Source organism: Callorhinchus milii, unplaced genomic scaffold (genome assembly GCF_018977255.1).
Source record: "Callorhinchus milii isolate IMCB2004 unplaced genomic scaffold, IMCB_Cmil_1.0 Scaffold2, whole genome shotgun sequence".
Taxonomy (NCBI): Eukaryota; Metazoa; Chordata; class Chondrichthyes; order Chimaeriformes; family Callorhinchidae; genus Callorhinchus; species Callorhinchus milii.
This window is the reverse complement of record NW_024704743.1, coordinates 112997941-113007089: the sequence shown is the minus strand read 5'-3', so window position 1 is coordinate 113007089 and position 9149 is coordinate 112997941. Positions and strand designations below refer to the sequence as shown.

The 9149-nt window shown below is 43.2% G+C and overlaps 1 protein-coding gene across 1 annotated transcript; it reads right to left on the bottom strand.

Annotated features, from left to right (window-relative positions):
- Positions 1 to 1158: 1158 nt before the first annotated feature.
- rpl7 (ribosomal protein L7) lies at positions 1159 to 8551 on the bottom strand. The gene is made up of 7 exons (XM_007886985.2): positions 8470 to 8551; positions 7766 to 7871; positions 5787 to 5953; positions 4905 to 5042; positions 4272 to 4381; positions 2957 to 3167; positions 1159 to 1215 (listed from the first exon to the last, which is right to left on the bottom strand). Exons 1-6 carry the CDS (start codon positions 8481 to 8483, stop codon positions 2959 to 2961), a joined length of 744 nt encoding a protein of 247 aa, XP_007885176.2. The 5' UTR covers positions 8484 to 8551; the 3' UTR covers positions 1159 to 1215; positions 2957 to 2958.
- Positions 8552 to 9149: the final 598 nt, after the last annotated feature.

Below are 9149 nucleotides of genomic sequence, written 5' to 3'. Positions count from 1 at the left end.
CGCCTCGCAAGTGAGAGGATGCGGGTTCAATTCCCAGCAGGGCGAAGCCTTAGGCAAGTTTCCTTACTCCACACACCTTTGCTTACCTAGTAGTAAGTAGGAATCCAGTTGTTAAGTTGATTGGCAGATCGCTTTCCAGGGGTAATAATCCCTCCAAAAAAAACTAAATTAATGTGGTCACTCAATGCACGACTGTTTGTGGGACACTTGTTTTGCATAATTGGCTGTCGCATTTCACCCACAAAATATAGTCACTCCGCTTCATTATATATTCTATGAAGCGCGTTGAGGCTTCTCAATGACGTAATAAAATGCTATATCAAATGCAAGGATTATTGTCACATCTTCGAGATGTCTCAAAGCACTTCACAGAATTTTACTGTAAAGTGAATTGATTGCATATTTTGTGGGCGAAACACCCACGTTTAATATGGTGGTTTCAGATCATAGAATATTAAAGCAGAGGGAGGGCATTTGGCCCATCGTGCTGCGACGGCTCTTTGGAAGAGCTACCCAATCAGTTCCACTCCCCCACTCTTTCCCCATATCCTGGCAATTATTTTTCTTTTCAAGTACCGGAGGCAGGAAACTGAGAGTAGGGATAAAAGGAACATTCTGATTAGAGACGTGACAAGTGATGTTCCCCAGGTGTCTGTACTGAGGCCTCAGCTTTTCATATGTGGTGAAAAGCATATGTATAATATATGCTTTTCACCATGAAGGATTTGTGTTGTAGCAAAATCTACAGATGACACAAAGTTAGGAGGCACAGTAAGTTGTGTAGATGGGAACAGGAAGCTACAAAGGGACTTAAGACAGAATGAGTGAGTGGGCAAAACTGTGGCAGATGGAATTCAATGTGAGGATGTGTGAGGTTATCAGAGTTTACAAATAACCTGGTTTAACAACTTTCATTTATAAAGCGCCCTCCACGCTCTGAGCAGCTTAAAGCATACTACATTCAGAATATTGATGAATTTAGAATTAATGAAGAAATCTTTGTGATTTTTAAAAATTAGCATACTATACATCTTTCCATATGAAGTACACTTCAACAAGTTTTTTAAGTTCACAAGGCTGACTATAGATTTTGTACTTCAGGTTCAAAATAAATATTAAAAAAAACTTTGGAAACAAATGAAGACCAGAATAAAACAATTTTCTGTAAACAACTTTATTTAACAGAACACAGTAAGAAGTTCATCTGTGGCACACCTGGAAGAGAAAACAAAAGAACATTTCTGAATGTAAAGTTTTTCAGCAATATTTTTAATAATAGCAGTTTGTATTCTAATTTACTTTGTCAAATACATTTTTCTGAATATTGTTAAAAATTAAGCAGTTATGGTGAACTTTTGTTCAGCCAGACAAACTGCAACTAGTAAACTGTTAGTTATTATTGAATATGAAAATCCAGAGTGGTGAATTAAGACATATAACCTTATAACTGAACCCTGGTTTAACTTGTCACTATGACTTAAGTCATTATGCTGTCAATATCCAACCGCATTTACCTATACATTATTACATATGAGCCCTTTTCTCTTTCATATAACATTATGAAAACATCTGTATAAAACAGAATACTTTGGTTTCAAAGAATTAGCCACTGCTAAGCTTGGCTTTATAGCTTCTTTTGTATGTACCTTTTTGTACCACAAAATAGATAAGAAAAAGCCACAAGACTAGAAAATGTTTTTTTTATATAAACAGCAGCAGCAATTCTTATTGAGCTATTATCTTAACTGCATTACACCTCTCGTATTGCCAGAATTAAGTGGATAAGGATTTGGAGACTCATCTCTGAGATTCAAGCAATTATAAAGTTGCACACAGTGGGGCGCTGTGTACATGCAGGAAATTTCACCCTGTGATGAATTCCAATCTTTAGAAACTATCACTTTCTAATCCAACACTTCTCTTCCACACTATATATTTTTTAAAGTTGACACAAAAACATACAACAAAATGACATTTGTATAGCGCCTTTGCGTCGGGAGGACATCCCAAGGCGTTGGGACAGTGTTACGGACCTGAGCTGGGGGGCGGGGTGGGGGAGGGCGGGGGAAGCAGGGAGATTGAAAGCACGGTCGAAGAGGAGGGTCTTGAGGTGGGTCTTGAAGATGGCAAGGGAGGGGGCGAGATGGAGGGACTGCGGGATGGAGTTCCAGAGGGTGGATGAAGAGTGGCGGAAGGCCCGCCTGCCAATAGTGGGGCAAAGGCGGGGGAAGTGAAGCAGGCTGGAGCCCGCTGAGCGGAGGGAGCGAACAGGGTGGTAGGGGGTTAGGAGGTTGGAGAGGTAGGGGGGGGAGCAAGACCATGGAGGGCTTTGAAGGTGATGACCAGGATCTTGAACTGTATCCTCTGTGTGATGGGAAGCCAGTGGAGTCAGGTGAGGATGAGGATGATAGTGTCACAGAGCCTGGTGCAGGAGAGGTCACATGCTGCAGAGTTCTGGATGATCTGCAGCCTGTGGAGGGAGGAGTTGGGGAGGCCGACAAGCAGTCAGTTTGCATAGTCGAGCCTCGATGTAATGAAAGCGTGTATGAGGGTTTCGGCGGCCTGCAGTGTGAGACAGTAGTGGAGCCGGGCGACATTGTGGAGGTGGGGGAAAAGCAGAGCAGGTCATGGTGCAGATGTGGGGTAGAAAGGATAGTTGAGGGTCAAACAAGACCCCAAGGTTCTGGACTGGCTTAGCAAGGTGGCGTACAGGAGTAGACCATTCATCCCCTCGAGTCTGTTCCACCATTCTATAAGATTATGGCTGATCTGTAACCTAAACTCCAATTACCCACCCTTGTCCCATATTCCTTGATACCCTTACCTAACAAATATCTATCTACCTCAGTCTTGATACACGGATGTTTAAATATGTAGGGATACATGGTGTAAGGAGTTGGTCATTCCAAATGAAGGAATTTTAAGTATCTTAACGATACTTAAGAATATCACTTACTTTTAGTTCATTTTCCTGATCATTCTGTTGATCTGGTCTTCCCTATTACCAGCATCACCACCCTCAACAAAGTGTGTAGTCTTCTTGTTCATGCCACCACGTGGGGAGGACAATTTGAAGGGCCACAAGAAGTTGTTTGCTGCCTTGAAGTTCTTGCCGACTGTGTAGATCTCATGGATCAGATCCTCAACGCAGATGATGCCGTACTTCTCTGTAATATTTACAACAATTTGCAATTCACATTTGTCAATGGAACCAAAAAGTCAATGCAGTTTACAGACTTAGCAAAGGTGTAAACTGTTGCATTTATTACTTGTATAACATTTAAGCAGCAAACATTCTTGGTCACTGGAAAAGAGGCTTCACAATTATGATTAGAAAATCAGTATTGTGTTTTTTTTAAAATAACCTCTAATGGCAAAGGGGGAAGTTAAATTTTGAGTACCTTCAATCATCACCCCTATCGACTGTTAAGTATATAATTGACTCATGCAAACAGTACAGTTTTTTCAATCTTTTTTGCACATTTGATCTATTCATCAGTTTAATGATTTTCTACTCTGGCATGTACAAACTTACCAGCAAAGATTATTCATTTCTTAAAATAGAAGTTGTGAAAGTATTTCTAACACGTAGTTACCAATAATTATTCATTAATTTTAACTACCAGGAAATTTAACTTTAAAATCCAAATGATGATTTTCCCCATTATCTAACTTTTTAGACTTTTCGGAAATTAATTTATTGTTCTATAATGGTTCACCTGCTGCCCAATGCCCCAACATCGATCCAGGGTTACCGGGGGGAGGGGTGAGAGATTCTGAATCACAAATTTATTATAAAGTGCTTAAATTAAAAAAATACAAGTTCTCTGCTGCATTCAGAATGCTAACAGTCAAGAACTATACAATAATCCCAAGTCAGCAGTTATTTAAGCAAGTATTCTATTCTCCAAGGAAATATTTCCAAGCTACTGTTTCCCAAATTGCAAAAAACAGAAAAGGTAAATTTTCCTAATATGACTCCCCCCCACCCGCCAGCTTTCATATATGTGTATTCCAAGTATAGCACTAAGGGGGTGAGGGAAAGAAACAGAATGAGATGATTCACAGCTCGTGGTAGGACTGTCAAACTCATACACTGTATAGAAATCCACTTCCAAATTCCCAAGGCTGGTGTAATAAGGTGAAAAGACTGAAAAAAATAATAGATTCAGAACCAGGATCTTAAGCACAATGTCTATCTTCTTATATGGCCAGACGTCCTAATTAATCTTACATGAACGACAACCACTAAACAGTAAAAATAAACTTACTGAGCTGCTTCTCGATCAGGGCGTTGTCAGTCAAAGCAATGCGCTGATGCTTGATCTTGCCAAAACCACGTTTGTAGATCAATTCACGTGTAGACTTCAGATTTGGATACCTAAGTAATTAAAGAACAATATTATATTAAAAAAAGTTCCAGAATAGTTTTTTTTAAAAAAACTTTTTTCCTCCTGGCTAACTACCAATCCAGACCCTTTCCCAATTTCCCCAGTTATACTGCCCAACTGCCAATACTAAAACTGCCTGATCCAGAACCGGTGAAAATACACCAATCTCCAATTATAAATAAGATAAGCTTGCACTCGTGACATCCAGAAATAATGTCACGTTTGTATTAGTGAATTGCATTTATTTATCAAAATGCAGGTAGGTTATTTATACAATGGTTACATGTCTTCAATAGTAAGAAACCAAAATCAAAAGCATGCAACAATCTCAAGCATCAACTGAAGTATGAACCACATTTGAGACACCAAAGCAATATTTAAAGAATTCTATCAGGTCTTAAGGACATCTAGTTAGAGATGACATTCTTATAACACATGATTGAAGTATTCAGATTTATGCATGAGCGTCACCAAATAATAATTTTTTAAAAATGATATTCAATAATCACATACCCCCATGCAATGTAGGGCTCTGCAATTCGAAGCATGTTGATGGAAGCCTTGTTCAATTTGACAAACACGCCGTTGAAGATCTGACGCAGTCTTAGGAGTTGAAGCACCTTGCGAACTTTAGGACCGACACCGTTGATGCTAAAGTCACAAAAAATAAATGATCAGAATACAGTGTTTCAGACAGAGCAAGTGAATAGTTTCCACTTTAAATTGCCTTTAAAATCTAGTTAATCCTCATTTTCAGTAAAAGTCGGTTAAATGTATGTCATTAATCATAGCAAATATTAATTTGCAGTGCATAATGCATATGCTTGTGGGGGGTGGAGAGAGGAAAGGGAAGACGTCAAAGATATGCTGAACTGGGTTTAAGGTGGCAAGCTTGACAACAAAAATGTTGAAAACAAATCAACCCTAACTCTGGAGCACTGCTGATGACGGAGCAACCAACTGTGGACATCTATAGGACTAAGAGAGGTAGATCAGTGGGTAGAGGGATTCTTCCTACTTGGCTCCCATTAATTCTATCAGCCAAAGATCTAACACGTAGGGGAGCACTAGCTGAACAAAAGTGGGAAGCTCAGCAGACAGGGCTCTCTCAGTGACAAGCTTTACGATTTTGCTGGTTGAACTCCAGCAGCATCCCAATGCACATTCTGGGTCACCAAGCCTTGGTTCTCTCCAATTGGCACTCAATTCTGACCAAAATTAAGTAAGTAGAGTGCATCCTTCCAGGGTGAGTGCACATTCCATTTCAGACCCAGAAAAAATTCCAAGTGTAAATGGCAAACACGCGTAGAACTCAGTCTGGTTTGGATACTCCTAAGCAGTGATGATTTCCTGCATGTGTTAAAGACGCCTAGCTGACCGAAACAAAAGCCTTACCCCCTAATCCGGATCACAAAAGCCAGTCTGGGTTCAGCGGGGACATAGAAGTTGTTAACTTTGCGAGCCATTCTGGAAAAACGGATCTCACGCTTGTACATTTGTGTGTACTCCTTGTGGTAACTTTCAGCCCTCTTGTAGATAAGTTTTCTCTTCTCTCTGTTTAACTAGAAGTGCCAAAGTAGAGCAGTTATAACATGATCATTTGAAACCATAAAATCCCTACCAACATTACAATAATAATCCTTGCATTTGATATAATGCTTTTCACGTCTTCTAGACGTCTCAAAGCGCTTCACAGAATATGCTGTAAAGTGAATTGACTATATATTTGTGGGCGAAACGCAGCAGCCAATTGCACACAGCCATGTCCCACAAACAGTTGTGGATTGAAGATGACCAATTTATTACTGTTCTGTTTTGGAGGGATTATTATTAGGCGTGCGGAGTAAGGAAACTTGCCCAAAGTTTCGCCCTGCCTGGAATTGAACCCAGGTGTCTCGCTTGCAAGGTGAGTGCTCTAACCACTGAGCTACAGGACTCCACAACGCGCAATTGGCTGTCAGCACTTTCGCACTGTACCATAACTGGTAACCACAGCACATGGCACAGAAAGTTCCCATGCTAAAAGAAAAAATATTACCCACTGCCAGTTAATTGGGTCACTGCTAATGCTATTGCCTTGTTTTCTGCGTATGTTCAAAAGTGCCAATGCCCTTTTTTAAGCGCAGGAAGCTAAAAACGGCAGACGAATCGGTCATTGTGTCCCTTACAACATCATTTCAAACCAGTAAGTGTCATCAGAGTCAATCTACTGACATGGAAGATGGCCATTTTACCTTGTAAAACTGGCACTGCATGGGCTGTCTGTGCACTTGTGTATTGAACAGTGTCCACAGTGCATCCATATTTATAAATGCAATTTTGTTATAGTAAAATACATTGTGATAGGCTTCACTATATACAATGCTCTTTACATAGAAGGATGTCGCACTTTCCAAAGTCTAATTGGAGCCCGAGCTGAGGGGGAGATGGGGGGAAGGTGTCAGAGAGGTTTCCAGGCCAGTTTTGGGAGAGTGGGGCACAGGCAGGTTTATCATTTCTGCATATGCACAGCTTGGAAGCTAGTAGGTTCACAAAGCACCAGTCATGTAACAGGGTTCCATGACATTTTCAAAATAATTTTGATATATATTTTAATACTTGTATAAAAGTTATTTAATTTAGGACTCAATGCAAAACTTAACTGACCTCTGTGTCAGAGGTTGTGAGTTCCAAGTCCCAGATCAGGACATTGAGTCCACGCTAGTGCAATACTCTGGGAGGGTAATATGGTCAAACTTGCACGTAAAAAACCCAAATTTGTGCACAGCAATGTCCTGCAAACAGCATGAAGCGAGTGGCCATTTTTAAAAAAAAATCTACCAGCTTGTTGGCCAGAACAACAGGAGAAATTCACGTCTCTTTTCAAATAGTGTTAATTTGAAAGTGCTGTTCAAATAGTGGGCATATTTAATGCCCGCATGAACAGGCAGATGGGACCTTGGTTTGACAACTCATCTGAAGGATAAACTCTTGACACGCATGGCCTTCATGAGGATAAAGATCTTGCACCTTCTCAATAGCCTTTCAGGTACAGATGGCACCTTCACTCAGGAACTTTACTGCATGACCAAATGAAAACTGTTTCCATTCACAATTTCACTGTACTAAAGTGTGCTGCAGTACACCAGATAATTACAATGTGTTGAAATCGCTAAGGAAACCGAATCACCTCTCCTTCACCGTGTTTGACTTACAAAAAGCATTACTGTGAGCTGTCACTGAGCCAACGGTATTTCACTTACATTACTTTTTTTTGCACATCTCACAATTTAGTACAATCTACCTTACCGATCACACACATTTGACAAAATGCTACTATGATATCGCTATCCGAAAACGGTCAGTCTTTCAGGACCCATTCACGTTGCACACACCTTCTTTGCGGCCAACAAACGCTTGATGCGCTTGGCCTTCATCAGCGCAAACGCCTTGCGCCTTTTCAAAAGGCTTTCGGGGACAGATGGCACCTTCTTCTGCGTCCTGCGTTGTGGGTTGGGCGGGAAGAGAAGAATAAAACGGAAGGAATTATTTCACGCCGCCCCACACACAACACCAACTTAACACTCGCCCGGACACTTCGCCTGCGCTGCAAGTGATCTTCGGGGCCAAACTCTCCCAACAGTCAAGTACATCTTTTTCTTCCATAAACCCCGGTGCCAACCACCGACACTAACTGGGCCACGGCCGTTGGGTACAGACCGCGAACAGATAAGACACTCGGGTTTCAGAACAAAGCAGCAGCAAAAAAAAAGGCAAATTAAACCCCCCCCACCCCACCCCACAACTTTATCCCGGGATCTGAGCTCGACAACTCCCTGCTGCACAAAGTCACAGGGGCCCCACAGCACAGCACAGCGTTAGGCCCCGTTAGGCCAACCGGTCCCGGAGGCAGGACACCAGCAGTGCGACACGGTGTCCCGCCACGACTGGAATCAAGACGTCCGCCGCGACAAATGAGGGGCGGGTTGAACGCGGCAGAGGGTGTGCTCGCGATCCCCGGGGCCACAGGCCTGCGATACCGACACCGAGGCGGCGGATGGCGGCGGATGGCAACGCGGGCTCGACCCCCCAAACTCACTTGTCGTCCGCCATGGTGGCCACCGAGAGGGGAAAGGGAAAGACAGAGCACTGCGCCTGCGCGAGAGGTGGGGGGGGGGGGCCTCCTTCAAGGCCCCCAACCCCGGAAGCTGACCGCCCGATTCCCTGAAAAACACGATGAAATCTTCTCTTTTTAAAAAAAACCGGTTAAAACGCCTCCTCGACCAGGAGCGGAGCGGCGAGGGCTTGGCTTTTCGGTGACGGCGGGGGATAAAAGAGGGGAGGGAGGTACGGCGGGGCCGACAGGCCAAGCCGCGGACACGCTCACTTTCGTGATGTGAATAGTACACGCGCGTCCCGGGACGCTCGACATCGGCGGCATATAAGCGATGTAAATACGTGACGCTCGCGTCGGCGGTCGAAATGGTAAACGCATTGACGTTTCGCGTCGGTGATTGTAAATGCAGTCAGTCAGCTGGGCGGCCGCCTGTGCGTGGGTCCTGAGTGAGTGAGCGGGCGGGCGGGCGGGCGGGTGAGCTGTGGCGTATTTAAAGGCAGAGCCGGAGCTGAACATGTTCAGTGTGTGCGGGGAGGCGGCTGCACCACCACCATCACCACCACCACCACACAGTCACCACCACACAGTCACCACCACACAAGGAAACACAGTCACTACACAGGCACAGCACAGTCACCACCACACAAGGAAACACAGTCACT

Bases quoted from the DNA above. Each gene is read 5' to 3' on its own strand.
- rpl7 (XM_007886985.2), bottom strand. The intron at 5,954-7,765 runs GTGTGTGCAACG...TGGCACTTCTAG, and splicing joins GTTTGTTGGCCGCAAAGAAG to TTAAACAGAGAGAAGAGAAA. The intron at 3,168-4,271 runs GTAAGTTTATTT...TAAATATTACAG, and splicing joins CCTGATCGAGAAGCAGCTCA to AGAAGTACGGCATCATCTGC.